Source organism: Zingiber officinale, chromosome 3A, assembly GCF_018446385.1.
Source record: "Zingiber officinale cultivar Zhangliang chromosome 3A, Zo_v1.1, whole genome shotgun sequence".
Classification (NCBI taxonomy): domain Eukaryota; kingdom Viridiplantae; phylum Streptophyta; class Magnoliopsida; order Zingiberales; family Zingiberaceae; genus Zingiber; species Zingiber officinale.
In genome coordinates, this window is record NC_055990.1 from 15,880,114 (window position 1) to 15,907,254 (window position 27,141).

Sequence of the window (27,141 nt, forward strand, 5' to 3'; positions counted from 1 at the left end):
AAATTGCTTATATTCGCTTTAGTAAGATAGAAGTTTTGTTTCTCTTATATTCATATACATAAGCATGTTTAGAAGGGATAGAGAAGGTATCAAGCCTTCCAAGGACCACTAATGGGTACGATGCAATATCAATAATAGAGGACCGAGAAGTTAAGAGGCTAAAGAACAAAGAGTATCATTAGTGAAAGTCATTTAGAACCAGAAGCACGAGGAGGTTACTTAGGAGCGTAAGGACAGTATAAGACAGAGATGCCCAGAATTATTCTAAGTTCGAGGACGAACTTTTTATAAGGTATGGGGATTGTAACGACCCAATTTTCCTCATTAAGGGTTTTAAAAGTTCTTAAAAATATTTAGAAATGGTATAGAAATATTCTAGAGATTTTTAAAAATTTTTAGAGTATTTTTATGAAATTTTTGGAGGTCGTTAGGTATTTTTATCAAAAGAAAGAAGTTGTGACAAAAAAATATCCAAGCCGAGGCTCGAACCGGCAACCCCTGACCCGAGCAAAACCCAACTAACCAACTGGGCTAGCAGTTGTTACTTAATTAAATGAAGGAAGAATTTTATTTAAGTAATAGAAGTTAATAGCGAGAAATAATAGGAAGAAAATAGGTTGCAGCCGGGATTCGAACCCACGAGCTGCGCCTTAAGCAGAACGAAACCAACCAACTGATCCAGCGATCGTTTCTTATTAAAGGAGGAGAAAAATTCCATTTAAGCATAAGTTGGAACATTTAAAATAAATTGGGAAAAAGGTGCGCGGCGGAGGGATTCGAAACCCAGACCTTTGATTTGGTCCAAACCTGGCTGACCAACTGTTCCAGCGGATGGATCTGTTTAGAAAAGGTAGCAAAATTATTTAAAGAAGTTAACAGAATATTGAGTTATAAAAGAGGAGAACTTAGGGCTTGATCGATTACCCGTGACCTAGCTTTTCCCTTCTCCTTTTTCATTTTTCTCTCGCGTACGCGGTGCTTCTTCTTGGGTGAAACCGCAACGGCAAGCCGAAGCTAGGGTTTTCACCTCCGGCGGCCGGCGAGGGGGCTAACGTCGAGAGTTCTTCACCATTTCGGGATCCTCTCGTCGAAGGGAAGCTGTGGACGCAAGGAGTCACCAAAGATTTCAGGTTAACCGAACCCTAGAAGCATTAGAAGGTTTCTCCTTCGAGGTTGTAAGTCCAAGAAACCCAAGGTAAGTCGCTACTCACCTGCAGTAGGATAGTTCCGAGTCTATTCCTTGTTCCTCTCCTTGTTCCCGAAGCTTTGCATGAAACCCTAGGGTTTGTTCGTAGGTGAATTGATAAGCTATTTTTATCTCACAGTATGCCTTAAAAGTTGTATTTATTTTGTTGCTAATCTTTTGGTCAAGCCAGGACAGCCCTTACATTTAGCATATGGTTTTGGGATTTCATGTTTCTGCCATGTATTAGCAGTGGTTCTTTAGGGCTGCTATATTTTTAGTATAGCAATATATAGAAGTTCAAGTTGCGAATCAGTTTTGTAGAGGTTTATGTTTTAAGTTTTCAGCAAGTTTAATTTGGTGATTGTTGAGGTTATGCGATTTGAACTGTGAAGCTTTGATTCTTATGGTTTGCAATCACTGGTTGGTTTCAAATTGGAACGATGAAGTTCTGTTTCTCCTTTGTGCTTCTTAATGCCATGAGTAGATGAGGTTCAGTTGGAGGTGTTACTGCTATTTTTGCTTAATGGATTTGGCTGGTTAGTGAGTGTTTTGTTTCCTCCTGGTGGTTCCAAAAGTTTCGGACAGAGTTTAATATTTGCTGTGGTTTAGGTTATCCACTGCTACCCTAATCTGAATTGATGTACTGTTACTAACTGAAAAGAGTATTTCTCCAATGTATATGATCCATCTTTTACTTCCCTATGCATGAGTTAGATTTTTATTTGTTAGTTCCTTTGAAGCTAGTTTAAGTTCCGTGAAGCTAATTGTTGATGTTTGGATTCTCTTGAGTTGATCATGGATGTGGTAGCAAAACCTACAAATTCAAGTATAGATTTGGTGAGTATCATGTGTTAAGACTAAAGATGATTTGAATTGATGTAATGAATTTAACAGGTAAGAAATATGTAAGTAATTTAGATATGCTACTTTCATTCGAGTATACAGATTTGAGGTTCTTTAATCTGAACATGAGGTTTAGATAATTTGCTTATGTTTAATCTGATCATGAGGTTTAGATAATTTGCTTACGTTAAATCTGAGTTTGAGGTTTAGATATGCAAGTAATAAGTTCAGAATAGAAGCTTAGTTTAGAAGATGAGAAAAGAGATTTACATGTTGATCAATGTAAATTTTATAAAGTATTAATATGCTGATTTTGTTAAGCTTAGTATGCAAATTTTAGATAAGCCTAATATGCAGATTTTAGTTAAGCTTAAGATGCAGATTTTAGATAAGCTTAGTATACAGATTTTAGTTAAGCTTAATATGCAGATTTCTGTTTAAACTTGTATGCAGATTTTTGTTTAAGCATTGCAGTATTAGAATTTGTTTAAACATTTCAGTTTTGTAAGAAGCATTCCTTTATAAGAAAGGTATAAGAAAGATAAAGAAAAATATAAGAAAGAAAAAGGGTCAAGGCCTTAAGTAGATCCCAAAGTCAAGACTTTAGGGATTTTGGCACACAAGGTGCTTAAAGAAAATGCCGAGGCATTATATATTAGAAGTATTAAAAGATAACAAGTATTTTACTTTTATACGTGGCACTGTACTGGACTCTTAGTTGTCCTTGGGTTGGTCTCCCATAGTCGTCCCTAGGTTTAGATAACCTAGTAGTAACGGCACGGCCGACGGTCGACGGTCGACGACCATAAGGTCGCCAAATGGGCCGCCAAATGAGTCGGATCATTACGATAGTAAAGCAAATACAGTTGTCCGGCCCAAGAGAAGTTGATTATTATTTTGAAGTATTATAAGTATAAGTTTCTGAACAAACAAAATAAGTTTCACATAAGTACAAAAGTATAAAAGAATAAGTTTAGAACAATGAATTAAGTTTCACTTTGTTTTAAAATCAGCAAATTTAGTTTCCCTTTATGCTAGCATGTTATTTAGATTAGCTTACTGTTCTTTGTTATTAGAAGAGCATGAGTAGCTTTACATGTTTAGCATTTTAGTATGTTTGTTTCTTTTACTAGTAGACGAGCATGAGTAGATTTCCTTTTGAGCATTCAGTTTTAGTTTTCAGTATATTCACATGCATATCGAGATTTTGTGAGTTAGATAGCGCTTACTAAGCATTTTGCTTATAGACTGCACTTCCTCTTACTGCAGATACAAGAAAGGAAAAGATATAGAAAAGAAGGCGACAAGGAGGTGTTCGAAGGATGTGTGATGCCAGGACTATGGAAGCCTTGGGACTAAGAAAGAAGTTTTCTTTTAGTTTCTATTGTCTTTTGCTATGTTAGAAGTATTTGAGATAGTTCATGATATTTTGATGTGATTAGGACATAGTAGATGAATTGTGATATGGTGTGATGAGTTGTGGTATTGTTTTCTTTATTTTAGATTTATTATACTGCGTGGTTGATTGATATGTGTTCCAGCCGCTTGTGGCTGAGTATATATTGCATGTATTGTTGAAAATGGTCACCGGTACAGGGGAGATTCCGCCGAAATTTTTCAGTAGGATTTCCACGTGATTTTTAATCATACCGGTTAAGTAGAGTTAGTAGTTAAGTAACGGTCATCCTTAGAGAGTAGTAGTAGTAAGAAGGGTGGTCGTTTACAGAAGGGAGCATTCTCCGTAACACACATCAACATCAACCTTGCCGTCTTAAGTAAGAAAGTATTTAAGTTTTCCTTTTATGCTTTCTTTATTATTTGCAGTATAGAGAAATTGCTTATATTCGCTTTAGTAAGATAGAAGTTTTGTTTCTCTTATATTCATATACATAAGTATGTTTAGAAGGGATAGAGAAGGTATCAAGCCTTCCAAGGACCACTAATGGGTACGATGCAATATCAATAATAGAGGACCGAGAAGTTAAGAGACTAAAGAACAAATAGTATCATTAGTGAAAGTCATTTAGAACCAGAAGCACGAGGAGGTTACTTAGGAGCGTAAGGACAGTATAAGACAGAGATGCCCAGAATTATTCTAAGTTCGAGGACGAACTTTTTATAAGTTATGGGGATTGTAACGACCCAATTTTCCTCATTAAGGGTTTTAAAAGTTCTTAAAAATATTTAGAAATGGTATAGAAATATTCTAGAGATTTTTAAAAATTTTTAGAGTATTTTTATGAAATTTTTGGAGGTCGTTAGGTATTTTTACCAAAAGAAAGAAGTTGTGACAAAAAAATATCCAAGCCGAGGCTCGAACCGGCAACCCCTGACCCGAGCAAAACCCAACTAACCAACTGGGCTAGCAGTTGTTACTTAATTAAATGAAGGAAGAATTTTATTTAAGTAATAGAAGTTAATAGCGAGAAATAATAGGAAGAAAATAGGTTGCAGCCGGGATTCGAACCCACGAGCTGCGCCTTAAGCAGAACGGAATCAACCAACTGATCCAGCGATCGTTTCTTATTAAAGGAGGAGAAAAATTCCATTTAAGCATAAGTTGGAACATTTAAAATAAATTGGGAAAAAGGTGCACGGCGGAGGGATTCGAAACCCAGACCTTTGATTTGGTCCAAACCTGGCTGACCAACTGTTCCAGCGGATGGATCTGTTTAGAAAAGGTAGCAAAATTATTTAAAGAAGTTAACAGAATATTGAGTTATAAAAGAGGAGAACTTAGGGCTTGATCGATTACCCGTGACCTAGCTTTTCCCTTCTCCTTTTTCTTTTTTCTCTCACGTGCGCGGTGCTTCTTCTTGGGTGAAACCGCAACGGCAAGCCGGAGCTAGGGTTTTCACCTCCGGCGGCCGGCGAGGGGGCTAACGTCGAGAGTTCTTCACCATTTCGGGATCCTCTCGTCGAAGGGAAGCTGTGGACGCAAGGAGTCGCCAAAGATTTCAAGTTAACCGAACCCTAGAAGCATTAGAAGGTTTCTCCTTCGAGGTTGTAAGTCCAAGAAACCCAAGGTAAGTCGCTACTAACCTGCAGTAGGATAGTTCCGAGTCTATTCCTTGTTCCTCTCCTTGTTCCCGAAGCTTTGCATGAAACCCTAGGGTTTGTTCGTAGGTGAATTGATAAGCTATTTTTATCTCACAGTATGCCTTAAAAGTTGTATTTATTTTGTTGCTAATCTTTTGGTCAAGCCAGGACAGCCCTTACATTTAGCATATGGTTTTGGGATTTCTTGTTTCTGCCATGTATTAGCAGTGGTTCTTTAGGGCTGCTATATTTTTAGTATAGCAATATATAGAAGTTCAAGTTGCGAATCAGTTTTGTAGAGGTTTATGTTTTAAGTTTTCAGCAAGTTTAATTTGGTGATTGTTGAGGTTATGCGATTTGAACTGTGAAGCTTTGATTCTTATGGTTTGCAATCACTGGTTGGTTTCAAATTGGAACGATGAAGTTCTGTTTCTCCTTTGTGCTTCTTAATGCCATGAGTAGATGAGGTTCAGTTGGAGGTGTTACTGCTATTTTTGCTTAATGGATTTGGCTGGTTAGTGAGTGTTTTGTTTCCTCCTGGTGGTTCCAAAAGTTTCGGACAGAGTTTAATATTTGCTGTGGTTTAGGTTATCCACTGCTACCCTAATCTGAATTGATGTACTGTTACTAACTGAAAAGAGTATTTCTCCAATGTATATGATCCATCTTTTACTTCCCTATGCATGAGTTAGATTTTTATTTGTTAGTTCCTTTGAAGCTAGTTTAAGTTCCATGAAGCTAATTGTTGATGTTTGGATTCTCTTGAGTTGATCATGGATGTGGTAGCAAAACCTACAAATTCAAGTATAGATTTGGTGAGTATCATGTGTTAAGACTAAAGATGATTTGAATTGATGTAGTGAATTTAACAGGTAAGAAATATGTAAGTAATTTAGATATGCTACTTTCATTCGAGTATACAGATTTGAGGTTCTTTAATCTGAACATGAGGTTTAGATAATTTGCTTATGTTTATTCTGATCATGAGGTTTAGATAATTTGCTTACGTTAAATCTGAGTTTGAGGTTTAGATATGAAAGTAATAAGTTCAGAATAGAAGCTTAGTTTAGAAGATGAGAAAAGAGATTTACATGTTGATCAATGTAAATTTTATAAAGTATTAATATGCTGATTTTGTTAAGCTTAGTATGCAAATTTTAGATAAGCCTAATATGCAGATTTTAGTTAAGCTTAAGATGCAGATTTTAGATAAGCTTAGTATGCAGATTTTAGTTAAGCTTAATATGCAGATTTCTGTTTAAACTTGTATGCAGATTTTTGTTTAAGCATTGCAGTATTAGAATTTGTTTAAACATTTCAATTTTGTAAGAAGCATTCCTTTATAAGAAAGGTATAAGAAAGATAAAGAAAAATATAAGAAAGAAAAAGGGTCAAGGCCTTAAGTAGATCCCAAAGTCAAGACTTTAGGGATTTTGGCACACAAGGTGCTTAAAGAAAATGCCGAGGCATTATATATTAGAAGTATTAAAAGATAACAAGTATTTTACTTTTATCAGTGGCACTGTACTGGACTCTCAGTTGTCCTTGGGTTGGGCTCCCATAGTCGTCCCTAGGTTTAGATAACCTAGTAGTAACGGCACGGCCGACGGTCGACGACCATAAGGTCGCCAAATGAGTCGGATCGTTACGATAGCAAAGCAAATACAGTTGTCGGGCCCAAGAGAAGTTGATTATTATTTTGAAGTATTATAAGTATAAGTTTCTGAACAAACAAAATAAGTTTCACATAAGTACAAAAGTATAAAAGAATAAGTTTAGAACAATGAATTAAGTTTCACTTTGTTTTAAAATCAGCAAATTTAGTTTCCCTTTATGCTAGCATGTTATTTAGATTAGTTTACTGTTCTTTGTTATTAGAAGAGCATGAGTAGCTTTACATGTTTAGCATTTTAGTATGTTTGTTTCTTTTACTAGTAGACGAGCATGAGTAGATTTCCTTTTGAGCATTCAGTTTTAGTTTTCAGTATATTCACATGCATATCGAGATTTTGTGAGTTAGATAGCGCTTACTAAGCATTTTGCTTATAGACTGCACTTCCTCTTACTGCAGATACAAGAAAGGAAAAGATATAGAAAAGAAGGCGACAAGGAGGTGTTCGAAGGATGTGTGATGCCAGGACTATGGAAGCCTTGGGACTAAGAAAGAAGTTTTCTTTTAGTTTCTATTGTCTTTTGCTATGTTAGAAGTATTTGAGATAGTACATAATATTTTGATGTGATTAGGACATAGTAGATGAATTGTGATATGGTGTGATGAGTTGTGGTATTGTTTTCTTTATTTTAGATTTATTATACTGCGTGGTTGATTGATATGTGTTCCAGCTGGAGTATATATTGCATGTATTGTTGAAAATGGTCACCGATGCAGGGGAGTCTCTGAAATTTTTCGGGAGGATTTCCACGTGATTTTAATCATATAGGTTAAGTAGAGTTAGTAGTTAAATAGGTAGTAGTAGTAGTAAAAGGGTGGTCGATTGATATCGAGCGGTTCCATTCTCGACATCACACATCAAGATCGTCTTCAAGTAAAAAAGTATTTAAGTTTTCCTTTTATGCTTTTTTTATTATTTGCAGTATAGAGAAATTGCTTATATTCGCTTTAGTAAGATAGAAGTTTTGTTTCTCTTGTATTCATATACATAAGTATGTTTAGAAAGGATAGAGAAGGTATCAAGCCTTCCAAGGACCACTAATGGGTACGATGCAATATCAATAATAGAGGACCGAGAAGTTAAGAGACTAAAGAACAAAGAGTATCATTAGTGAAAGTCATTTAGAACCAGAAGCACGAGAAGATTACTTAGGAGCGTAAGGACAGTATAAGACAGAGATGCCCAGAATTATTCTAAGTTCGAGGACGAACTTTTTATAAGGTATGGGGATTGTAACGACCCAATTTTCCTCATTAAGGGTTTTAAAAGTTCTTAAAAATATTTAGAAATGGTATAGAAATATTCTAGAGATTTTTAAAAAATTTTAGAGTATTTTTATGAAATTTTTGGAGGTCGTTAGGTATTTTTACCAAAAGAAAGAAGTTGTGACAAAAAAATATCCAAGCCGAGGCTCGAACCGGCAACCCCTGACCCGAGCAAAACCCAACTAACCAACTGGGCTAGCAGTTGTTACTTAATTAAATGAAGGAAGAATTTTATTTAAGTAATAGAAGTTAATAGCGAGAAATAATAGGAAGAAAATAGGTTGCAGCCGGGATTCGAACCCACGAGCTGCGCCTTAAGCAGAACGAAACCAACCAACTGATCCAGCGATCGTTTCTTATTAAAGGAGGAGAAAAATTCCATTTAAGCATAAGTTGGAACATTTAAAATAAATTGGGAAAAAGGTGCGCGGCGGAGGGATTCGAAACCCAGACCTTTGATTTGGTCCAAACCTGGCTGACCAACTGTTCCAGCGGATGGATCTGTTTAGAAAAGGTAGCAAAATTATTTAAAGAAGTTAACAGAATATTGAGTTATAAAAGAGGAGAACTTAGGGCTTGATCGATTACCCGTGACCTAGCTTTTCCCTTCTCCTTTTTCATTTTTCTCTCGCGTACGCGGTGCTTCTTCTTGGGTGAAACCGCAACGGCAAGCCGAAGCTAGGGTTTTCACCTCCGGCGGCCGGCGAGGGGGCTAACGTCGAGAGTTCTTCACCATTTCGGGATCCTCTCGTCGAAGGGAAGCTGTGGACGCAAGGAGTCGCCAAAGATTTCAAGTTAACCGAACCCTAGAAGCATTAGAAGGTTTCTCCTTCGAGGTTGTAAGTCCAAGAAACCCAAGGTAAGTCGCTACTCACCTGCAGTAGGATAGTTCCGAGTCTATTCCTTGTTCCTCTCCTTGTTCCCGAAGCTTTGCATGAAACCCTAGGGTTTGTTCGTAGGTGAATTGATAAGCTATTTTTATCTCACAGTATGCCTTAAAAGTTGTATTTATTTTGTTGCTAATCTTTTGGTCAAGCCAGGACAGCCCTTACATTTAGCATATGGTTTTGGGATTTCTTGTTTCTGCCATGTATTAGCAGTGGTTCTTTAGGGCTGCTATATTTTTAGTATAGCAATATATAGAAGTTCAAGTTGCGAATCAGTTTTGTAGAGGTTTATGTTTTAAGTTTTCAGCAAGTTTAATTTGGTGATTGTTGAGGTTATGCGATTTGAACTGTGAAGCTTTGATTCTTATGGTTTGCAATCACTGGTTGGTTTCAAATTGGAACGATGAAGTTCTGTTTCTCCTTTGTGCTTCTTAATGCCATGAGTAGATGAGGTTCAGTTGGAGGTGTTACTGCTATTTTTGCTTAATGGATTTGGCTGGTTAGTGAGTGTTTTGTTTCCTCCTGGTGGTTCCAAAAGTTTCGGACAGAGTTTAATATTTGCTGTGGTTTAGGTTATCCACTGCTACCCTAATCTGAATTGATGTACTGTTACTAACTGAAAAGAGTATTTCTCCAATGTATATGATCCATCTTTTACTTCCCTATGCATGAGTTAGATTTTTATTTGTTAGTTCCTTTGAAGCTAGTTTAAGTTCCGTGAAGCTAATTGTTGATGTTTGGATTCTCTTGAGTTGATCATGGATGTGGTAGCAAAACCTACAAATTCAAGTATAGATTTGGTGAGTATCATGTGTTAAGACTAAAGATGATTTGAATTGATGTAATGAATTTAACAGGTAAGAAATATGTAAGTAATTTAGATATGCTACTTTCATTCGAGTATACAGATTTGAGGTTCTTTAATCTGAACATGAGGTTTAGATAATTTGCTTATGTTTAATCTGATCATGAGGTTTAGATAATTTGTTTACGTTAAATCTGAGTTTGAGGTTTAGATATGCAAGTAATAAGTTCAGAATAGAAGCTTAGTTTAGAAGATGAGAAAAGAGATTTACATGTTGATCAATGTAAATTTTATAAAGTATTAATATGCTGATTTTGTTAAGCTTAGTATGCAAATTTTAGATAAGCCTAATATGCAGATTTTAGTTAAGCTTAAGATGCAGATTTTAGATAAGCTTAGTATACAGATTTTAGTTAAGCTTAATATGCAGATTTTAGATAAGCTTAGTATGCAGCAGATTTCTGTTTAAACTTGTATGCAGATTTTTGTTTAAGCATTGCAGTATTAGAATTTGTTTAAACATTTCAGTTTTGTAAGAAGCATTCCTTTATAACAAAGGTATAAGAAAGATAAAGAAAAGTATAAGAAAGAAAAAGGACCAAGGCCTTAAGTAGATCCCAAAGTCAAGACTTTAGGGATTTTGGCACACAATGTGTTTAAAGAAAATGCCGAGGCATTATATATTAGAAGTATTAAAAGATAACAAGTATTTTACTTTTATCAGTGGCACTGTACTGGACTCTCAGTTGTCCTTGGGTTGGGCTCCCATAGTCGTCCCTAGGTTTAGATAACCTAGTAGTAACGGCACGGTCGACGGTCGACGACGATAGGGTCGCCAAATGGGTTGGGCCATTACGATAGTAAAGCAAGTATAGTTGCCGGGCCCAAGAGAAGTTGATTATTATTTTGAAGTATTATAAGTATAAGTTTCTGAACAAACAAAATAAGTTTCACATAAGTACAAAAGTATAAAAGAATAAGTTTAGAACAATGAATTAAGTTTCACTTTGTTTTAAAATCAGCAAGTTTAGTTTCCCTTTATGCTAGCATGTTATTTAGATTAGCTTACTGTTCTTTGTTATTAGAAGAGCATGAGTAGCTTTACATGTTTTGTTTTTTAGTATGTTTGTTTCTTTTACTAGTAGACGAGCATGAGTAGATTTCCTTTTGAGCATTCAGTTTTAGTTTTCAGTATATTCACATGCATATCGAGATTTTGTGAGTTAGATAGCGCTTACTAAGCATTTTGCTTATAGACTGCACTTCCTCTTACTGCAGATACAAGAAAGGAAAAGATATAGAAAAGAAGGTGACAAGGAGGTGTTCGAAGGATGTGTGATACCAGGACTATGGAAGCCTTGGGACTAAGAAAGAAGTTTTCTTTTAGTTTCTATTGTCTTTTGATATGTTAGAAGTATTTGAGATAGTACATGATATTTTGATGTGATTAGGACATAGTAAATGAATTGTGATTGGTGTGATGAGTTGTGGTATTGTTTTCTTTATTTTGGATTTATTATACTGCGTGGTTGATTGATATGTGTTCCAGCCGCTTGTGGCTGAGTATATATTGCATGTATTGTTGAAAATGGTCACCGGTACAGGGGAGATTTCGCCGAAATTTTTCGGTAGGGTTTCCATGTGATTTATAATCATACCTGTTAAGTAGAGTTAGTAGTTAAGTAACGGTCATTCTTAGAGAGTAGTAGTAGTAAGAAGGGTGGTCGTTTACAGCTACAAACTCCACGATGTCTTTCTTCATGTCGTTCCACCAATAGGAATACCTCAAATCTCGATACATGCGAGTTTCTCCTGGGTGGATCATAAATCGAGAGCGATGTGCTTCATGAAGTACTTCCTCCAAGACCGGGTGAGATTTAGGTACACATAACCTACCTCGGAAATAAATAATGCCCTCCTCATCTTGGGTGAACTCGGTCTGCTGTCCGGAAGTTATCTGGCTGCCATTGGATTATAAGCACTAATCACTAGCCTGGATCTCTCAGATCCTCATCCTGTTCGACGTCTGAGCAACCATGGTAACCAGAATACCCTGCTCTGTCTGTCCCTGCTCCTGAAGGCCCAACTTGGAGAACCCTGAATCAATTCCATGACTAAAGTTCGGCGGCAAGCTAAAGTCCCTTTGGACTTTCGGCTAAGTGTATCGGCAACCACATTAGCTTTCCCCGGGTCGTAGCTAATAGTGCAGTCATAATCCTTCAGGAACTTCATCCATCTCCTCTATCGGAGATTGAGTTCCTTCTGAGTGAAAAACTATTTGAGACTCCTATGATTAATAAGAATCTCAAACGTAATACCATATAGATGATGCCACCAAATCTTCAAAGCAAATATAATGGCAGCCAACTCCATATCATGTACTGGGTAATTCTTCTCATGCTCCTTCAACTGCCGAGAAGCATAGGAGACTACCCTGCTATGCTTCATCAAAACAGCGTCCAAACCTTGTAGAAAAAAGTCGGTGTAGAGTACGAATCCGTCCTCTCTAGAAGGCAAAACCCAAACTGGTGCTGACACTAATCTCCGCTTCAGGTCCTAGAAGTCGGTCTCACAGGTCTCGGACCACGTGAACTTTATGTCTTTCCTGGTCAGGCGTGTCAGCGGCATAGAAATGCGAGAGAAACCCTCAACAAACCGTCTGTAATATCCAGCCAGTCCCAGGAAACTACTGATCTCCTGAACTGATTTCGGCTGCTCCCAGCTGGTGACAGCCTCGATCTTCGGAGGGTCTACTGAAATACCACGGCTAGAAACTGTTAGCTAGAGCCCTAGAGTCAATCATTTGATGATTGTATTTTAGACTTGTTGTATCATATTCTATATAAATAAAGACATTTGATTTTTGGTTATTATACTTACTTGTATTAGTGCCAAATAAACTAAGTATAATAACGTCCTTGAGTAGAAGGTTCTCACTTATATCAATCGGTTAGTTGAACCGATAGTGAGATGATATAGGGAACACTACTCTTAATCATTCTTAGTCGAGTATTAACATTCAGGGACAATGTTAATGCAATAAGACTAGCATGTAGGTCAACTTGATGACTTGATCTCACAAGTTATGGATATAGAGATATCAAGTTGACACATAGGTATACATTAGAGAATGTATACTGAATGACCCGCCATGAGAAAGTATCATGGATCGTTATATGAGTGTCATATACTTTCTCATGTGGTTATTAGTATGACTACTAGTCCTTAGACCTGAAATCACCATGGTTCCCTACATAAGGAGTTATGTACTTTGGTTTCGTCAAACGTCACGCCAGAATCTGGGACTATAAAGCGATTCTTGGTATGTAATTATGTGGAGGGATGTGAGTGATGTAGATGGGATCTATCCCTCCATATGGTGGGAGAGACATCGGTATTCTTGATAGAGTGAGACCGCGAAGTGCGTGGCCGTATCGAAACGATATGAGATATTGGGCTCGTTTGATGAAGAGTCTACTGAGGTTTAAGATTTAGATTGATTAGAGGATAACACGGCTATGCCTCACATTGATCAATCTAGATGTCAGGATAGAAGGACACTTGTCATATATTGTGAGGAGTCACAATGAGTCATAAGGTGATGTCGGATCTCGACGTTCTTGTAACTCGGGTAGTAATGATGTATTGCTAGATACGCTCATTACTTATGCTTACAAATGAGTTTAGAGGCATTGCCGCGTAAGAAACTATTGAGTCATGCACAAAAGAACAAGTGGATGGAGATTAGGTTCATATGATGAACCAAGAGGATTAGATTCATTTGATGAATCAAATTGGATTAAGAGTAATCCTAATTGGGCAAATTAAGTTGGACTCAAGTTGATCCATGTGTTCAATGAGTCTAATTTAGATTATGACTTATTGAATCAATTTAATTAAATGAATTAGATTCATTATATTAAATTCTTATAATAAATTTGGTTAGACCAATATAGAGGATAAGTCAAGTTTGACTTGACTTGAGAGGAAGAGGAAGAGTCAAGTTTGACTTGACTATTTGCCACATCATTAGTGATTTGGCATTAGGAGGACTAATGATGATGTGTCACATCATCAAAGTGTGTCACCTCATGGGGGTTACAAATCTATTCTCTTTAATGACCACATTTAATGAGAATGGGGGTTATCTTTTTGTTTTGAATGAGAATGAATTTTTCATTCACTCACATTCATATCATCATCTTCCTCAAGCTCTCTTTTTTGCTCCTTCTCTTTTCTTGGTCGTGGGTTCCAAGCAAGGGTGAAGGAGAGTGAGTTGAGTTTCAAGAGAATAAGGAAGAGTGAAGGTCACAAAGGAGGGTACCTAGAGGAGTATATGAGATTCCTTTTACTTTCTCTCCTTTCTTCCCTTTCAAATCCTACCCGAGAGCCCTAGAAAGTGCTAGCACACTTGGGTTGCTCTCTTCTCCATCCTTGAGTGTTAGAGAACACATTTTGTTCGTGTGGATATCACTAGAGAGTTGTCTACGTTGACAACTTCGAGATCCGGTGTACCTTGGACGAGCGGGATACGCGAAGGGCACGCATCGAAGGTATAAATCTTTCTTCATGTAGATCTAGGAGTAGATCTAAGATGTAAACTCGTACTCGTAATTTTTGTTCTATACTCTTCGCATGGATCCGTTGGCTAGGGTGATTCGGGGTTTCCGCGATGTGAAATAACGATTTTCGCGGCTCGAAAAACCCAACAGAAACCACGTGTCCAGAAAACCAACTGTGTAGCTAAAAAACACACTTGCTTAACTTTGCGTATAGACGATGTCGTCAAATAGTATCCATGACTATGCGAAGATGCTGTGCATGCTCCTCCTTAAAACGCGAGTAGATCAAAATGTCGTTGATGAAGACGACAACGAACTGATCTAAAGATTCCAGAAAGACACGGTTCATCAAATCCATAAATACTGTTGGAGCATTGGTAAGCCCAAATGACATTATCAAAAACTCATAATGTTCATATCTAGTGCAGAATACTGTCGTCTAAATATCAGATTCTTTAACTCTTAGCTGATGATATCCAGACCGCAGATCAATCTTAGAATATACTAATGTACTTCTGAGCTGATCAAATAAATCCTCGATCCATGGTAAGGGGTACTTATTCTTAACGGTCACTGCATTCAGCTGTTTGTAATCGATGCACAACCTCAGAGTACCATCCTTTTTCTTGACAAATAATACCGGAGAACCCCACGGAGAAAACCTAGGGCGAATAAATCTCTTGTCCAATAATCACCTTTAAAATTTCCAACTTATTTTTGAATAATAGGAGTCCTAAAAACTCATTGGTGGTGTTGATTAGTTAGTATCATTGTCTAGGCCTATGTCACATGACTCACACCCTGAAAGTTAAGTTCTTAGTGCCCCAATTGGTGACAATTAATAAAAGAAATCCTAACAACCGTGACAATAGACTAATCAGGAAAGTTATCAAATTTATATGTCATCCTTGATCCGGTGGTAAGGTTTGGAGGTCACAATGTGACCATCCTCGTTTGACAATCAACCGTGGCATGATATGCAAACAGCCAATCCATGCCAAGGATAATGTCGAACTCGACCATTTCTAGTACTAATAAATCAACCATGAGTATCATATTGCCAAAGTCTGACGGGAAACCTCTAACCTCCTGAGTGACATCCAATGTAGCACCGGACGATAGGGAGACGGTCAGTCGATGCGATCTAAGAGTAGGTAGTCTATCTGTGTCCCTCATAAAGGCACGGGAAATAAAGGAATGCGAGCTACTAGTATCTATTAGCATATCAACGGATAATTCATAAAGTAAAATCATACCACGGAAAATGGATCTGTCGACCCACTGCGCATCCTCTCTGGTAATCGCGTGAATACGTCCCGTCTCTGGCGGTGGTGGAGGTGGTAGTGATACCAAAGGCTGCTGCGTCTGGGCCGTTGCCCGCCATTGAGTCGGTGCCAGATACTGAGCTAGAGACGGATGTGAGGGCTGCGGCTGGTATTGTACCGTGGCTGAGGCTGCGTCTGGTACTGAACCAGTGACTGAGGCTGCGACTGGTACTAAACCAGTGGCTGAGGTTGCGACTAGTACTGCACGAGTGACTGAGGCTGCAACTCATACTGAGGTCCCACAACAGAACTCTGTGGTACCATAAGGGCGCTGGAGTGCTCCTGTCCATGCAAGTCATATGCAGCAGCTACAAGGGGAGTTGTCCTCTGCTGGCTATGCGAAGACTGGGCTCTCCACCTTCCTCGCTGAGTCCTTGTCTGACTGGGATGTCCTCCATGACCAGACACTTCGGAAGCCATATGCTGAGCTTTCAGCGAACAATCTTGGCTCAAGTGTCCAGGCAGTTTGCAATAGTAGCAAACTGACTGTCCCAAGGTGCAAGCTGATGTGATGTGATCCCTGAACCCACATCAGGTGCAGTGAATGTCGCTGGCGGACTGCTTCTGGTTCTACTGAGAAGTTCGGAAACATCCTGATAAAGACCGCCCTGACTTCTGAGGTCAACCAAATGCCCCAGAAGTACCCTGACTCTACTGTTTGCGACCACTCTGATACTGTTCGGTAGCCTGTGGCTGCAGGGTCTGCCTTGAAGTTTGATCTGTCTGCTTTCTTTTATTGTTCGTATTCACTCTCTGCTGAATTAACTCAATCATAAGAGCTCTATCCAATGTCTCTATGTACGATAAGTAACCAAAACCGGCAATCTTTACTTACAGATGTCCATCCAGTCCTTGGACAAACTGAAGCATACGAGACCTTGATAGACACTTTACTATTGCTAATTATGATGCACCAAATGCACATATTTTCACGAGTCATGATACCTCAGCATGACTACATTATCAATTATTTATGGTTACATTTTTCATATTGTTGGTTGATATCAAAGAAAGTTGTAGAGCTATATTTATAAGTAGTTTGTTATTCTAGATTTATATCATATTGTGGGAGTGGGTACGGCGGGTACGATTGAGGTAGATACCTCTGAAGTCATCGGAGTCTGAGAGCCCGACGCGCTCACAGTACCATATGGAGTCTGTCCCTGACCAATAGGCTCGACCCTAGTAGACATCTCTAGCGACTTCGTCGCTAGGGATTCCATCGTCCTCTTGCGTGGCCATCATGCACCATGTCTCAGAGCAGAAATACGGGCATTACACTTCATATCTGTTAAATTATTACACAGGTATTACTACTAGTATCAAAATGATAAAATTAATCATTTTACCTATTTGCCACCTGAAGATGTTCTATCGATATCTAGTCCCCAAAATAACCTTTCCTTGACTAGCTCAAATAATACCTCAGAATTTCGAACGAGAAAATTGATGAAAATCCATATAAATCTGAAAAATACCCAGATTGACTCGCAAAACTTGGGCTCTGATACTAAATAAATTGGTATCAGATTAACTCGAAAATCCAGAACACGAAAAAGACAGGCATCGTAAACTTGCTCTGATACCAAATAAATTGGTATTAGATTAACTCTAAAATCCAGAACACGAAAAATAGGCATAGTAAAACCTTGCTCTGATACCAAATAATTAAGGATTCAATGTCAACTTATCAGGATTCGGTCTCTAGCCTTCTTTGTGATTTAAATAAACTACTTCCACTTGAGGCCACTCCTGTTGTAGAGCTTGAAAATCGAAAGAAATTTTTTATGTCTCTGGCTTTATATGGTCTTCCCTTAGATTATTCTCATGTTTGGGATTAGATCCTGGGCAACCTCACATAGACAGTACCTGGGCGACTCTCCTCCGTGTCCCTGCCAAAGTCTTGATGTTACCTCCTTCCGTTCCTAGTGACTCGTTAGCTTTGGTCTCTCGAAACAACAACAGACCTCCACCTCATAAGGGTGGCAAAGGACGTCCTTGGTGTGATCACTGCCACCGACCAGGACACACGATTAATAAGTGTTGGAGTTTACATGGTTGACCTCCTCGCGCTGCTCAGGTCGTTCAGAGTTCTATCACTTCTTCGGCTTCCGCTGCGCAGTCGCCACCGGATCTAACCCCACAGCCTTCCTATAATGACTTTCTGAAATGGTTTGAGGATCGTCAGGCTTCTGATTCCACTGCTGCTATTGCACACGCTGGTAATTCCTTTGCTGGCATATCTCGCTCTTCAGATCCTTGGGTTCTTGATTCTGGGGCCACTGATCATATCACTGGTAATAAATCTCTATTTTTTTTTCTCACTACTTCTGGTTATTTACCAATTGTCATCATGGTCAATGTTTCTCAAACTGATCCAAAGGTATTGATATTGTTCATCCTTCTCCATCTCTTTCCATTCATAATGTTCTTTATGTTCCCGAAACTCCCTTTAATCTATTGTCAATAAGTCAACTTACTCGGTCTCTTGATTGTGTTATTTCTTTTACTAAAACGTCTTTTTTCTTACAGGACCGAAGTATGGGGAGGATGATTGGCTTCAGATGTGAGTCTAATGGACTTTATCAGCTTCAACAACCCTCTCTTGTTGGTTCGACGGCGTCATCTCCACTTCTTATTCATGCTTAGTTGGGACATCCAGGTCTTGATAAGTTGAAATAATTACATCTTAGTTTTTCTCACTTAGAGTCTTTGTCTTATGAGTCGTGTCAGTTAGGTAAGTATGTTCATAGTTTTTTTTCTCCTCGCACTGAGAGTCGGACTACGTCCCCCTTTGGTTTGGTTTATTCTGATGTTTGGGGTCCGAATCGTGTTTCTTCTACATTGGGATCATGATATTTTGTTACTTTTATAGACGATTTTTCCCATTGTACATGGTTATATCTGATGAAGGAACGTTCAGAATTATTTTCTATTTTTCAATCTTTTTTTCATGAAATCAAAACTCAGTTTGGTATTTCTCTTCGAACTTTGCAAAGTGATAATGCACGCGAGTATCTTTCTACTCAGTTTCGTTCCTTCTTGGCATCTCATGATGTACTGCATCGCACGTCTTGCCCTTATACCTCTCAATAGAATGGGGTTGCAGAACATAAGAATCGTCATCTCCTTGACACCACTCAAACTCTTTTTCTCCATTCTCATGTTCCTCATAAGTTTTTAGGTGATGTCGTACTTACTACGTTTTATTTCATCAATCGTATGCCTTCCTCCACTCTCCAGGGTAAAAAACCTCATCATATCCTCTACCCTCATCATCCTCTTCATCCTCTTCATCCTTTACCACCTCGGGTCTTTGGTTCTATATATTTTTCTCATGATCTTGATCATAGCATTGATAAACTCTCTCCCTGGTCTCATAAGTGTGTTTTCCTTGGGTACCCACGGTCTCAAAAAGGGTACAAGTGTTATTCCCCTACTCTTCGTCGGTACTTCATCTCTGCTGATGTCACATTCTTTGATTCGGTTTCATTTTTTGGGTCTCCCGCTTCCCAGTCTGAGGTTTCTCCCTCTCCACCTGCACCAGTGATTATTTTTTATCCTCCGGAGGTGCCTCTATCATCCTCAGCCTCGTCTCCTCCTTTGCAAGTTTATCAGCATCGTCCTCGTCCTGCTTTTCCACCGATCGACCTTGACACTGCCGTGGACACATCTTTAGAGCCAAGTCCTTCGCCATTTCCTCCGGTCCCATCTCCTGACTCTAATATTCCTATTGCACTTCGAAAGGGTATGTGTTACCATCTCCTGACTCTGATATTCCTATTGCACTTCGAAAGGGTATGTGATCCACTCGTAATCCTTCTCCTCACTATGTTTCTTTGAGTTATCGTCGTCTTTCTCCTTCCTATTATTCTTGTCTTTCTTCCTTGTCGTCTGTTTCTCTTCCTAAGACTACAAGTGATGTCTTTGCCCATCTAGGATGGAAACAGGCTATGCTTGATGAAATTTGTACTTTACATAGTAGTGGGACATGGGATCTCGTTCCTCTACCACCTGGGAAGTTAGTTGCTGGTTGTCGATGGGTGTATACAGTGAAGGTTGGTCCAGATGGTATTGTTAACAGACTTAAGGCACATCTCGTCACTAAAGGCTATACTCAGATCTTTGAATTGGATTACGGGAATATTTTTTTTTGTTGCCAAGATATCTTTTGTATGCCTATTCCTATCAATTGCTGCGATTCTCCATTGGCCTCTTTATCAGTTGGACATCAAAAATACATTCTTACATGGTGATTTGCTCGAGACAGTCATGGAGCAACCTCCGTGTTTTGTTGCTCAAGGGGAGCCTTTTGGTCTACGGAAATCTTTATATGGCCTCAAGCAATCACCCAGAGCATGGTTCGGTAGATTTAGTACTGTAATCCAATAGTTTGGCATGACTCGGAGCGAGACTGACCATTCTATCTTTTATTGCCACTCATCTACTGGTTGCATCTACGTAGTGGTTTATGTTGATGATATTGTCATCACAGGTAGTGATCATCTGGGGATTTCACATGTGAAATAACATCTTTTTAAATATTTCCAGACAAAGGACCTCGGCAAACTCAAATATTTCTTGGGGATAGAGGTAGCACAGTCTAAACAGGGGATCGTCATATCCCAAAGTAAATATGCAATGGATTTTTTGGAAGAAACAGAAATGTTAAACTCAAAGACAGTCGAGAACCCTATGGATCCTAATGTCAAACTCCTGCCAAATCAGGGGGAGTCTCTTCCCGATCCTGAATGGTACAGGCGATTAGTAGGGAAACTAAGCTACTTTAATGTTACTCATCCGAATATCTCATTTGTAGTAAATGTAGTAAGTCAGTTTCTCAACTCTTCATGCAAAGAACATTGGAATGTTGTGACTCACATTATTCGATATATCATAGGCGTACCAGGAAAGGGTCTTTTGTATGCAGACAAAGGACATACTCGAGTCATAGGGTACTCTAATGCAGATTGGGCAGGATCTCCCACTAATAGAAGGTTCACTTCTGGGTTTTGTATATTTGTCAGAGGTAACCTTGTTTCTTGAAAAAGCAAAAAAGTAAAATGTTGTGGCAAGATCCAGTGCAGAGGCAGAGTATCGAGCTATGACCATAACTAGTCAAGAGCTTATATGGCTAAAATGGTTGCTTCAAGAACTCAGGTTTGATGAGGTTACACAAATATCACTTATATGTGACAACCAGGCTGCCATGCATATTGCTTCGAACCTAGTTTTTCATGAGAGGACAGCATATTGAAGTTGACTGTCACTTTGTTAGAGAGAAAGTCATATCAAGAGAAATATCTACTAGTTTTGTCAACTTATATGATCAACTAGCAGATATATTCATTAAGTTACTGAGAGATCCCCGAATTAACTACATGTATAACAAGCTGGGTGTATATGATCTATATTCTCCAGCTTGAAAGGGAATGTTAGAATATTGTAAACATAATAACTAGGGATATTATTATAATTATGTTGTATATCCTTCTTTATATAAGTCAATAACTCTGTGATGTCTAACACGATTTTCTCTGAACAAGTGTGATTAGATATTATGTTAACAGGAAAGAAAACTCTGGAACATAGAATAAATAACTTTGTCTAGATATAAAAACGAACGGTGTAAAGTGTCATATCCCTTAGGGTGTGCCATCCATTCATTTTGTAGATAGGTGATAAGCCATGATATTTGGACTCTTCATCTATCCCCTTTGTATCTTTGTAGAACCTCGACACACTCCACATGAACATCTAATATCCCTATTGACCACATGTAAAACACTTCAGAAGTAGCTGTGTTGATACTCGTACTTGAATCTATGTAACATTGGTGATGGAAGAGAGCTGTAGACAATAACTTGTCATTACCATAGATATCCCATTTGATTTGGACATGTGCATCTGGCGTAAGAAATTTTTTTTTTGCATGTTTCTTTATAGAATTTTGAGGTTTGTTATAGATGATTACCCTTATTTAACTTATATACAGCTCGCAATTTGTTCATTCGTTTTTTATTTTATGAGTTCATGGGCATCATTTTTCACAATTTATACATTTTTATATGATAGGAAGGTTTCATTTATTTTAATTGTACAAACTAATATATCCATAATTATTATTCTTCATGTTTACTTAATAACATATGATAGTGTTGTTCTTTCATCTTTTAAAACTGGAAAGGTGTGTAGATTCCAATTTGGTCATTTGCCTTGCATTTCCTTCACTGTGGACTGCTCTGGGTTTCTATTTGTTGAATGAGACTCGTCAAAATTATTAGTATTGATTCATATTTCATAAATGAGTGGTTAGGCTTCTTTAAACCCTTGAAACATGTGGACTTTAAAATAGAATTAGAGCAGCATCCAAGGTTAGATTTATGTCAGTCAAAGTGAAAGGATAATCACGCAGGAAGGCCAAGTATCGGTATAGTCACTCCCATGTGAAGGGAAAGAATCGAAGGTTAAATACATAATTGCCTTTTCCTAATGGCTCGTGCTTTTAAGATAATTGGCTTGCCGATCACTTTTCACAATATTAAAAAAAAAAGACGGTATAGAATACGTTTACCCTCATATATACTCGGCTAGGACTGTGGGGTATCCTTTTAGGGTGAGTGGGAGTGATCAAATTAACCTTCTTAGCGATTTCACCTTTACTTCTTAAAAAGAGTGGGCTGACTGGGAAATTCTACTTTTTTGTAAATTAAAAAATAGTGATAATAACTTACCATTACAGAAAAAAAAACAACAAACAAACAAACTAAAAAGGCAGCATGGTGTTACTCAAGCTGCAATGAAAATGAATTTCAAGTTCCAGAAAAGAATCATGGATTAATAGGATACTCAAGCACATAAGTAAGACTCACAACTACATTTGTGCCCTAATTTCCTAAGGAAATCTCCATTCCAGACCAAAAACTATTCTGTTAGAATGTTGCTTAAGATGATGATAACCAAGCATCTAAGATGTGAAATTTTGAACAAACTAAGTGATTCCAACTAACAACCCAAGAATATGTTTAGGAATTATAACAGTAATTATAAATATTGAACTATCAGAAAGCAATAAAAAATTTTTAGAAGCATAAACAGTTGACTCCAACAGAAAATTTATGATTAGCATTTAAAACATTCAATAATATAAAGGTGCTACTCACCAAAAGAGTGTGCTCAAGTTGAGCACTTCGTTTACCATCTCCAGAAACTGCAGTCCATCCATCTGGCCATAACCGATCACGCCAGATTCCTCAAGATAAAAACACTTGAACAATATAAATAAATGGTGACTATAAACACAGAAATACTAATCAAATAAAAAAAATGACGTGCATTGATCATAGGTTCAATTATAAACGTCTGCCCAGCTTTCATGATACCAACAGCTTTGTTTCCTATTTCAGGTGTCGAGGCAACAATTGCATGCACATCAACATGATAAAAAAGTACAACAGAGTTTTTAACTCAGATCTAGATATCTAGTATGTCATCAACTATCATTGGATATAAGTAGCATAACCAAGTTCATGTGCCCCATTCATAGATGGGAATTTTTTTTCATCTAAAAATATAAAGATTGGAAACAAAAAACCAAATATAGTAGAATAGAGCATTCATTTAAATTAGTTAGCTAGGATACTCCCATAATGAGGAATACTCAGAGCACAGTGAAACAACTCTCTGATACCATGTCCACAATATGATTTCACCTACATCAAACAATTATATGCTGAAATAAGTCAATACCAGCATATATTTAAATTGGAGTGTTGTGAAATGTCATACCACTGCTAGCCCAGACATTGTTGCATGACGATTAATATCTTCAACATCACGGAATCGAATGCCAGGTTTAACTGAACTTGATGTAAAACAAATCAGAATAAACTCAATTTGATGTGAAATTTATGTAATAGGAAAGTCTGCTGGACAGAAAGCATATACATGATGTAATCTTAAAGAAATCTACTAGCAATTAAACCATCAACATCATCAACTGTCAGTGAGTATTAACCTATAAAAATGGCTGTCTCCAAACATTCATAGGTGCAATGGACAAGATGCCGAGAAGCTTCATCCACTTCTCCAACAAAGAAAGTCTCACTTAGATCACCTATAAAATCAAAACTTGGTAGACTTATATTTACAGTGTACGCAAGAAGAAAGTTAAGTGGATTTAAGGTTGACTTACCATGGACATCTTTATAATATACAGTTACGTCAACATTGACAATGTTACTATCCTCGAGCCTCCTGTAGAATGACAACTGAGAATCATGTGTGGTTCAAATTGTATGTGGTAAACAAATATATACACCACTTCATGCACCAAAAAAAAAAAAGGCCTTTCTCTTTAGGACCTAGTAAAGCTGCTTGAGAAATAAAAATTTATGATCAAGCGAACAAACATTACTGAATTACACATTCTCCAATCAACTCATCTTGCAAGAATGTAATCTCTATCTAAACATCAATGTTACTTGCATCAAATTTAGGAGTCAATAAGAACCACCCTTAGTAACAAAGATCAAACAACTGAGCTCAGAGAATTTCCAAGTCAAATGCTTGACACAATCCAACATTCCTAGTCTCAGCTAACAGGTGTGGCATTCATCAAATTACTCATCTAAAAGAGGACTATTGTTAAGTGTGATTCAAATCTGCCCTACGATTATATATTTAAATGCCACAATGATCAACCTTTAGAAATGCTGAGCCAAAATTTATGCCAAGCTATGGATAAAAGGATTTAGGAGCATACCTGCCAGGAACCAACAATATGGATCTAGCATGTCAAATCTGGATTGAACAGATACAGTTGGATACTTGAGAACCCTAAGATCGATGAGATCAAAGTATCAACATGGATTTTATGCCAACAAAATATACAGTGCCTCTGTTCAACTCGTGATGTTTGAACACAATTGCCCTTTATAATTTGAGGTAGTGCAATTTTGTTTTCTGCAGCATCTAGCCGGAATGGAACAAAAAGTAGAGTGGTACATCCAGATATCAATATGATCTATAAGGTAACAGTTAGGCTTTTGTGTTCTGCATTGTGTGCTCATAATGTAACTTCTGTACATCTGCATCATTGATCTTTATCTTCATCCTCGCTAGTGGTTTTCTCTCCCATCTTGTGGTTTCTATATAAGTCCTTGTGTGTTTCTGTATCTTTTCTGTTTTTGCAGTGTGTTTGGACTTTGGTATGTTATGTTGGTGGTTTTACTACAGGACAGATCAAACCACCAAGGGCATCTTATTTTGGCTTTAAAGCCTTTTTGTCTTGTATTTCCTGACAATTATATTTTAACTACTGAAAGTATTACTTTAAACACCAAGCGACGAAAATAAATAAGAAAATAGGAAAGATCATCATTGAGAGACAACAATGCAAACAAATATCCGTGCATATTTCAGCATGCAAATCATCTTGCCATTGCATCATCATTGAAGGAAGCGCTACATTCTAGAATCTAGCTTGTGGATATTAATAAATTATAAGTTAGTCCGACATCAAATATTTCAAGAATTTCTTGAACTATAGAACATAAATGATAGATGTTCTATAAGATTCTCATGAAGAAGTTAACAAAGCTACATATGGAAATCAAATGATTAAGTGATACAATTGTCAGAAGAAGATTGCACCCATGGCAGATGACTTCATTAACAGATCTGTCGATTTTCAAAATGTTACACCACGTCTCGAAGCGGGAACACATGTATTACACTTCATATCTGTTAAATTATTACCCAGGTATTAATACAGTACCATAATTATAAAAGTGATCATTTTACCTATTTGTCATCTGAAGATGCCTCGTCGCTGCCAAGTCCCCAAATTATGACCTTTTCTTGACGAGGTCAAATAATACCTCGGAATTCCGAAATGAGAAAAATAACAAAAATTCATACAAATCCGAAACGAAATTCCGAAACATGAAAATAATGGAAATCCATATAGATCCAAAAACGGAATTCTGAAACATAAAATCGACGGAAATCCATATAAATTCGAAAATCCCTAGATTGACTCGCAAAACTGGGCTCTGATACCAAATAAATTGGTATCAGATTAACTTAAAAATCCAGAATACGAAAAAGACAGGCATCGTAAACTTGCTCTGATACCAAATAAATTGGTATCAGATTAACTCAAAAATCCAGAATACGAAAAAGACAGGCATCGTAAACTTGCTCTGATACCAAATAAATTGGTATCAGATTAACTCGAACTCCATAACATGAAAAAGACAGGCATCGCAACCCGCTCTGATACCAAATAAATTGTCATGTCCAGGTAGTCCCTACCAGAAGAAATTTCGACAACATCTCCCCTATACGGGTGATAATCTGAGACTTATATATATAGCCCTCAGGCTCAAACTCATCAGCCAACACGGCTGGTATATATATCACATAAAAACATACCAATCCACGCAATTATAATATATCAGCCTCCGGCTGTCACCACAATACAAAAGAAACCGAAAACAACATCTAAACTTACCTCTTCTGTCGATCGGCAGGCGCGTAGCAAAACATAACAAATACAAATCCACCAAGAAAGCAAAAACCCAACCAGTACAATACTTAAAGGCAACCCGCACAAAATCCAGAGTGTAAAACCAATACAAGTCTGAAACATAGCTCTAAGAAAATAACTAGAAACCAAAAGACCAATATGAAAACTCTTATGACGAGGGGACTAGCAACTGGAACCTCCTGACGGCCTCAACCTCAAATAGGAAAATAAATCAACGGTGTAAGTTCAACAACTTAGTGGATACCAGATAGATATGTATAATAAGTTATAACTAACAGTAATAATCATGCGGTACAGTTCCTGAACAAAAGTAGGAAATGCAGACTAAAAAGAGCTGAAAAAAACTGTACTCACCAGAGCCTCCTATCCGGAAATAAGGGTCGTCAGACCAGATACAAAATGTAACCTGTATGCATGTCAATCATAGGCAACTACCAAAATACAGCAACCAATATGCAGTAATTACAAGCAATAAATGCAATTATGTAAAATGATGCAAAATGATATGTGTCACCCCTGACCCCAGTCATCCATCTCACACGCGATGGTGAGAGCAAGTGGGTAGGGTTATGATAACTGTGCACTCTGTAATCACTACTCCTGAGTGACCGAGTGGACAGGATGCTGTCAGAATACACCTATCCTCCTACCCCAAACAGAGTGGGGGAGGGCAATGCTCTCATCTCCCTGAGACAGTCCAGAGGAGGGTGTTAGGATGTATACTAAAAGCCTAGCTTTTGGTATAAACATTTATCTAGAAATAAGAATCACATTGGTCAAATGTCTACATTTATGATAAATGTAGTTGTTCAAATTAATTTATATTGTAGATAACATGGTGTGTGGTGTCACACACAGAAGATCATGTTATCGGTTCCTTATAAATTATAAACAGTAGCTCACGACCAAGATGGAAAGGAACAAACCATTAGAAGGTCGTAGTGTAATTAGGTATTAGTTTATCTTAACTATATAATTACACTAGTACACTTAGACTGTATTGA

At 37.7% G+C, this 27,141-nt stretch overlaps 1 protein-coding gene across 14 annotated transcripts in view; it reads right to left on the bottom strand.

The window, feature by feature from the left end:
- The window catches only part of LOC122051173 (methionine aminopeptidase 1A-like), a 74,466-nt gene that overhangs the window by 39,041 nt on the left and 8,284 nt on the right, over positions 1-27,141 (bottom strand). For 7 of the 14 annotated variants that reach the window (XR_006131380.1, XR_006131384.1, XR_006131381.1 and 4 more), the window contains exons 5-8: positions 23,780-26,543; positions 23,603-23,701; positions 23,374-23,444; positions 22,749-23,297 (exon numbers count right to left, since the gene is read on the bottom strand). Coding sequence is in view for 1 of the 14 variants with exons in the window: in XM_042612155.1 (XP_042468089.1) it covers positions 22,825-22,982; positions 23,228-23,297; positions 23,374-23,444; positions 23,603-23,701; positions 23,780-23,841; positions 25,390-25,400 (471 nt within the window). In the remaining 13 variants the exon portion in view is untranslated. Of the gene's footprint in view, positions 1-8,386; positions 9,671-22,748; positions 23,298-23,373; positions 23,445-23,602; positions 23,702-23,779; positions 26,791-27,141 lie in introns of those variants that run through there. The other 7 variants (XM_042612155.1, XR_006131388.1, XR_006131387.1 and 4 more) reach the window with 7 other exon arrangements.